The sequence below is a fragment of the Stegastes partitus genome, unplaced genomic scaffold (genome assembly GCF_000690725.1).
Source record: "Stegastes partitus isolate 25-593 unplaced genomic scaffold, Stegastes_partitus-1.0.2 Scaffold135, whole genome shotgun sequence".
Taxonomy (NCBI): domain Eukaryota; kingdom Metazoa; phylum Chordata; class Actinopteri; family Pomacentridae; genus Stegastes; species Stegastes partitus.
The window spans coordinates 665,196-672,906 of NW_007577866.1; the positions used below are offsets into that span (position 1 = coordinate 665,196).

General features: G+C 39.1%; 1 protein-coding gene across 1 annotated transcript in view; it reads left to right on the top strand.

Moving 5' to 3' along the window:
- pipox (pipecolic acid oxidase) overlaps window positions 1-7,711 on the top strand; it is a 39,990-nt gene that overhangs the window by 3,870 nt on the left and 28,409 nt on the right. Inside the window, exon 2 of the mRNA XM_008278857.1 lies at window positions 2,035-2,183. Within this exon, the coding sequence (XP_008277079.1) occupies window positions 2,035-2,183 (149 nt within the window). The remainder of the gene's footprint in view (window positions 1-2,034; window positions 2,184-7,711) is intronic.

Here is a 7,711-nt window from a genome sequence, read left to right on the forward strand (position 1 = left end):
TACTACTGAAGTAACGTTTGAGGTGTGCAGACAGTCCTTTGGAAACACTCAGCTGTAAGCTCTTAAGTTATTTATTTATTAGTTAACCATCTATTCATAATCTGTTACCTATAGGTATACTCATTTACAAAGAAAAAAAATGCTGATGTATTTTCAGGTCAAAGCTGACCACTGTTTTCCACTGAGCAAGCGTGTGTTTCTCAAACTAGAACCCCATTCCTCATAAGGGCCCAAGTTTTCTGTTTGTAACCCTACTTACAGTCATGTACAGTAGATTACATACACTTGTAAAGACCATGTATATTGTATTAGTCTCCTGAAGAAGTTTCCAGTGAATCCTTTGTGAGAATTTTCTATGATGAAATCTTTGAAATTTGTATGTCTTTTCACAAAAAACAATCACACACGCTGATTCCTTCTTAGTTATTATAGGCATTCTGGAAATATGACAAAATCTGCACGGTCAGAAATATACAGGCAGCAGTTATAGTATGAGTTTAAATGTACCCTGGCCATTTTTACCTCCACTCAGTGCTTTTGGTGGACATCCACAAGCTTCTGGCAAGTTTGGCTTTATGTCACAGACTTGTTTCTTCATTACAGTCCACAGGTTCTTGATAGAGGTAAAGTCAGGACTTTGGGAAGGCCAGTCTCAAACCTTAATTCTACCCTGATTTAGCCATTTCTTTACTACTAGGGTCTGTTTAGGGTCTTGTTGGACCACCCAAGACCAACCCTCTGGCTGATTATTTTAGGCTTTCCTGAAGGACGTGGAGATAATTTTCCCTCTTCATTATTTAATTTATTAATGTAAAACACCAGCTTCACTGGTATCAAAATAGCCCCACAGCATAATACTACCAACACCATGCTTCATGGTATGTTTGGTGTTCTTGGCGTTAAAGGCCTCATCTTCTCTCCTCCAAACATATGTCAGGTCATTGTGGCCAAATAGTTGTATTTTTGTTTCATTGGACCACAGAACTTTCCTCCAGAAGGCCTTTTGTTTGTCCATGTGATTAGCAGCAAACTTCAGTTTAGCTGTAAGGTGCGACTTCTAGTTCTTGCATGGCAGCCTGTAAGCTGTAAAACACAGGTGACTGTGGACCATGAGACAAGTGCTACAGCAGCTTCTGATTGATTGCACACTTGTTTTTTTGGTGATCCTTGGTCGAGCGCTGACCATCCTGACCAATTGTCTCTTAGCAGCAAGCGATGTGTTTTCTTCCTGCTAGTGGCAGTCACACGACTACACCATGCACATTGTACTTACAATAATTGTTTGCTCTGATGATTTTGGGATCTATAGCTCCTTTGAAATGGCTCCAAGTGACTCTCCTGACTTGTTCATGTTGATGATTTGAATTTTCAGAGCTTTACTGACCTCCTTAGACTTTCCCACTGTGGTGTTCTTGGAATTTCAACCTGAATTCACCTTTTTATACTCAAATTTGAGCCGACTCACTGGGCATGAATCAAGCATTTTAAGGCATGAAAAACAGCAAAGCTGTACTTTTCGTATCTTAATGTTTATAAACAAATTTCTGCTTCAGGATGTCTTCTTTTATGATATGAACATTCAACCACTAAAATACATTTTTCTGTTCAGGAATGCAAGTAAATAACTATAATTAGACATCTTAATCCAGAAATAATCATGTGCTTTACTATTTTTTCAGCTTTTTTGTAAAACTGCATTTGAAAATTCATGGATAACAATAATAATTATATTTTAGCACTGAAAATATCATTTGGGTGAAAGAGCTTCTACATACTGGTGTATTACTAATACAGACTCATAAAAAATATTTTGGTAATTACTAATGCTGTTAATGTAGGACAGCTGTGGCATAAACCTTACATTGTGTGGTGGTCTAATAAATTTGTTGAGCACTATATGTAGTTACACTCCACCACTGCTGATTTCACATACATGATTGAATGTTTGAATTGTAACATAGTGTGAGCTATTTTGTGTATGGTATTCTCAAGTCAAAGTTATGCACAAAGTGATTCCATGTTCATCTTTTCCAGTTTGTCCTGCCCCACACCCGAGGAAGCTCTCATGGCCAGACCCGTATCATCCGCAAGGCCTATGAGCAGGACTTCTACGTCAACATGATGGAGGAGACCTATGAGCTATGGGCTCAGCTGGAGAGGGAGGCGGGCGTCAAACTGTACAGGTAAGCAGTCAGCAGAAACACAGAGAAAGAAAACCTATTAAACGGAACATAAAAAAAGCTTTGCCAGAACACAGAGATTTGTCACATTCAAGGTGCTATGTACGCACAAGAGCAGCAACTCAATCTACGGGAGCCATAAATGCATGACTTTCTCATTACCTCCAGCATCACTGAATCACCCCTTGACAGCTCCCATGCCTTTGAATGTGGAACAGGGGATTTTTTTTTTCTCCGCTCTAAACCTTTGATTTTCATTCGCAGAACGTGGAGGAATTTGTGTGTTTATAAATATGACGGTGACATCAAACTGTGTGCAACCTTCCAGCAGAACTTTCACTCTCCTGGTCACATTCTATCTGAACAGGCCTGTTTGTTGTCGGTGCCAGTGAACTGAATAACACATTGATTCATTATTAATGTCTCAGGGTAATAGTTCATGTTACCAAGCCACACCCACATTGTGTCCCCTAGAAACACAGTGCACCTCCCCATCCGCAGCTCATGACTGATGGGTCTGCATCGGAAGGCCACCTGTGCCCTTGGGCTGGCAAAAAAAAAAAATGTCTGCATCACAATGAGAAACATCCAGGCGATTCTGGTGTTAGCAATACCTCCCACTTCGAGTTATCAAAAAAGGGTAGGGACTGAGCTAAAATATACCCACCATCCTTTTTTACTTTCTCCATATACATGACAGTGCGTGTGCGCATCCATCAGCTGAAGCAGCGGCACTGGTCACGTGTTCTGTCAGGTCGGGCCAAATGAAATATCATATTTACGAGCTTACACGCGCTCGCGTGGCTTTTCCTTCCTCCGTCACAGACTCGTAAACACACAAGCACACAGAGAGACAGAGTCATAAAATTCTGTGACAAATGGCTGAAGCCTTTAGCTGGGGTTGTGTGTGCCTTATGGCTGCTGACAGATGTCGGAGCAGCCTTTAGAAAACACTGCTGGCAAAGGGCGAGCCAGCCATCTATCAGGCAGATTACTGAATCAGACCCTGTTGCACAACCTTTCACTTTGGGACTCAATAACTTCATAGTGGGACTATTTAGATCTGCTTAATTACTGTCCACTGGTTATATGATGTCCAGTCAAATGTCAGGTTTAGATTCTTAATTCACGTTTCTTACAAATTGGTTTCATAGATCTTGGTTTCATAGTCTTTCCCATTGACAGATGATCTTACAACAACAGTTTTTGCTGAAACCCAGATGCACAGCAATTAGAAAAAACACTTTGCATAGGTAGTTATTTCTTAGTCATTTTTTGTCATTCAATTAACCATAGAAACTCTGAAACTGTCTATCTATTAAACTTGCTGGCCATATGAGCTTTGGGTAATTTAACACATTTATGTTCTATTCTTATCTATTAATGTCGTTAATTCATATATGAGGATTAGGTTATTTTTATGTGCTCGGTGTTTATAATTGTCTTCTCTTGTCAAGCCTTAAGGGATATGATACACAGTTTGTGTTATTGTTATTATTTTTTTGTTGTTACTGTGCGTATCTGTTTTGCATTCATTTAATAATAGAACGAATGCCTAAACTAAATTTACATTTTTTTTCCTCACCACAGGATACGACCATGTAGTAATGCCGTTGTGTTCTTATCATTCCATTCATATTGGATTTTAGTTATGTGTACAGTATAACCAAACAAAACTAGCATTTTCCAAATGACCACAAACTATTGCTACAGTATGAGCCTGTGGCCTCAGGTCCAAAGGCAGTTATTGTCTTTGCCCTGCTAGAAAGTTGACCTAGTTAAACTTTAATTACACATAATGCAATGTTCAGCGTCCTGCAGTTACTGAGCAACTGCAGGGTTATCAGAAGAGGAAGACAGTATAGTCAAAAAACAAATAAACCCTTTTTTGACATAAATATAATTCCGTACACGACAGACCGCTCCATTGAGAACTACTCCTATCCTTCTGCCCCACCACTGGAAAAAAAAAAGGTCTTGCAGATGCTCTTATGTCAACAAATCAATATTATCACAGATGTCTGCTAAAGATTAAGCAACTCAGTGCCTCCTTTTTCTTTTTCTCTTGTTTGTCTTGGTTATTAAAATGCTGTTTATACCATTAGCCTTGAATGAAGGGAGACTTAAAGAACAGTAGAGGTCTTGGATCCTGGTAAATGTAATGTTCAGTCCAATTGAGAAGGATTAGCACACCGAGCACACAAAAAAGGAAGCTGTGTCCAATTTTTTTCTATGTTGGGTTGTCCATTGTGACCCACGTTCTGACATAATAGACGGTGTATTGGAATGCCATTGTCACTTGGGGTATATCGTGCATCTCCAACACAAATATCTACACGTTTGTTTATGGTCAATTCATGTTTTGTTTTGTTTATGTCATTCAACCCCTTTTTAAAAAAATGATAGATATGCTTTAATGCCATAAAAAATAGGCAGGTCCTTGCATTAAATATACAATTCCATTTTGCAATTAAGGAATCATTTTAATCTTTTGTCTTCTAACCTCCTTTCAAATTACATAAATCTGCTAGTTGTTGTATGTTGTGATCTCCTGCAAACTTGACTATGATGCTGAGGCTTTGGTGTATGTTAAAGTAAAATGAGTTTTGTGAAACAGGCCAGTTGGCATTGCTGATGTCAGTCAGCCTAGTGACAACAGTCTAGTTGGCAGCTGTCCTTTCAGCAACTCAGAAGTTGCTGCAGTTGGTGTGTGTTGTGAAGATGAACACTTCTGTAACATGCCGCTAAAGGTTTGATAAGAATATGTATGGAGTTACTTTCCCTTCTTAAGTAAAGAGCTCGGTCTTTCATTTTGAGAGCATTATTTCTTTATGCTCAGTGTAGCGCTTTCCTTGCATACCCTCCCAAATAGCCCCTGTTCACATTCAAATCTACTCTTTCCCTGCTTTATTGTTTCTTTGCACTCAGATATAGCGTGGTCTTTAATTTTGGTGATCCATGCTGGCAAGCGATCTGCTGAACGTAGTTAAACAGTAACTGTGTGTAAAGGAGGCTGTAAAACACCTTGACCTAATTTTGTCTTCTAGCAGGGCGACGGGAAGCCAGCATGCTTTGAGGCTACTATTACATGTGGCTATTAAAAATACAGACACGGTATTTGTAGTAACTCCAACTGGACAGAAGGAATTTTGACAGGGTTGTTTTACATATGGTCCAAGGGTGAGAGTACAAAATTTGAGACCACACTTTTATTTATTTTTTTTTAACATACAATCAGCATCCGTTTGCAGTAGAAATGATCATGAAGCAAAACTGTAGATACTTGGTTTTCACAAAAATGTTACCTTAACAGCAGTGAGTGGGTGCTTTGGCTAGAGATAGATGTACCTAAAACATTTTCTCACTTGTCGCTTTGTTGTCTTTTGAAATAAAGCCTCACACACCAGTTGGGATGATACACAGGAGCCCAGTTGACTAGCATCAGGCTACAAGTTTCTGGGTTGAGAAGTTCACATTTGTCGTGATTGTCTTGCTGTTGCATGGAAACAATACTGTGGCTCCTGAACAAAGCTGTCATGGATTCAGCTGACTTTCATCAGCATGAGAAAGTACTGCACAAGCTTCTATAGTGCATAACCTTAAGGAATTGCTCTTGGCATCTTACAGCTACTCTACTTGCATGAAAAACTAAATATTATATTGCCTTCAAAAACATCAGAAAAATTTATTTTTTTTTCAGTTTTGTGCCTTCTGCTGCAGTCTGACATGTTATACAAGTCATACTTAAACAAGTAAATAGTTCACAAGGAGACCAGTGGCCAGGTTGCGATCTCTCAGAACTAGTATTTTAGACATGCTGTCTATTCAGATCTGAAATCAAATGTATTTGTAGTGATTCTGAACAGTCACAATTCTGATACTATCCAACCATCAAAACGCACCTTGGGAAAACGATAAATCCATAAGAGCTAATGAAGCTGGAAATGGAGTTAGGGGATCACCAAATCTAACAGGTATTGACATATTTAAGTCACAACAATAAACCTTACCCAACCTTCACATGGCATCTGAAAAAAAAGTAAGAAGGGTTCCCCATCTTTAAAACATGAATGTATTTACACAATAAGTGGCAGTTGTTGAGATATTTCACTAAAAAAAATGAAAAAAGTGAATGAATTGTCGGCACCAAGGGAGAAATCAGGGAGTCACCAAAACCCATAGGACTCCCACGGGGGTTAATGAATTACATGGTAATCAGTCCAGCAGTTGTTCAGATAGGTCAGACTCAATTAAAGTGGGAGATCAAACAGCACTGCGATTCATATCAGCATTTTAGGATCTACCATCACTATGGTTAAGGTTCTTTTACAACTGGGGTTACATTTTTATAGCCATAATCTATAGTCATAATTTGTATTGGTCTTGATAACATTGTACTTCCTCAAAGTAATTGCTCAAATATCAAAAGCAGGCAGCAATCTCTGCAAAATACTTCAAAGTGGACAGCTAACAAAAGCTAGACAGTGCCTCAGGTTGGAAATGAACCAGAGATAATATTTGGAACTCATATTGCTTGTTATCGTTTTATATATGCAGTTTTATAGCGAATATATATATTCGCTAGAAAACCGCAAATGGAAGTTTTATGCAGAAGATCAAGTTGAACAAAGCAATATAAACTGTGAGAAATGTTTACAAGAGACGGTTTGTGTAATCATTTTACAGTTTGGCTCTTTGTATCCTCCAAATACGTTTGACTAACCAGGTGGTTTCCAACTTGTCTGACTATCTAGCCACTTGTTTTGTTATCTAGCTTCTTATTTTTGATTGAACTGATAACTAGATTTAGTGATATGCAAAATTCAAATTTAAGGTTAGATAAAGACTATGGTCATGTTAAAAACGCCTGGGAACACGAGATGCGAGTGAGGATCAGTAGGGGCCTGAATGTATACATGATAAAGTCAAATGCTTCGTTGTCCTAACCATCTACCCTGACCTCCTCCCTCAGAGCTATAACATCATAACATAGTCAGTGTCACCATGCCTCCATCTCATCAGGATAACCAAAGGCATTCTATTTCTGAGTACATACACTACTCACAATAAGTTAGGGATATTGTGAGAGACTCAGTGGATTTCATACGTGCAGTCTTTGTTTCACTTCAGAGATTTCTGGGACAGGGAGGCTATTATATTGGGGTGATAGAAACACCACAGTTTGTGTTTTCCATGTAATGGTCTCACTGTGTACAGTGTGCCTTACATATTGGGGCCAATACCAAAAAACTAAAAGACAACCCTTTTCAATGTGGCACCAATTTCAACATTCTGTGGGTATAAAAAGCTGGTATTGTCAGTAAGTCATTTCAAGTTCATCGTTCAAAAAGCCATGAACACACAACGTCACTTAACGGACGAGCAGCGCCACCTGGCCATAGCACGCCTTCCAGTCGGTGGCAGGCAGTCTGATAGTGCTCATGAACTTGGTGTGTCTCAAAGTGTCATCAGCAGACTTGCATCAAGACACAGAACTACTGGTATAGTTCGTGACAGACCCAGGAGTGGGG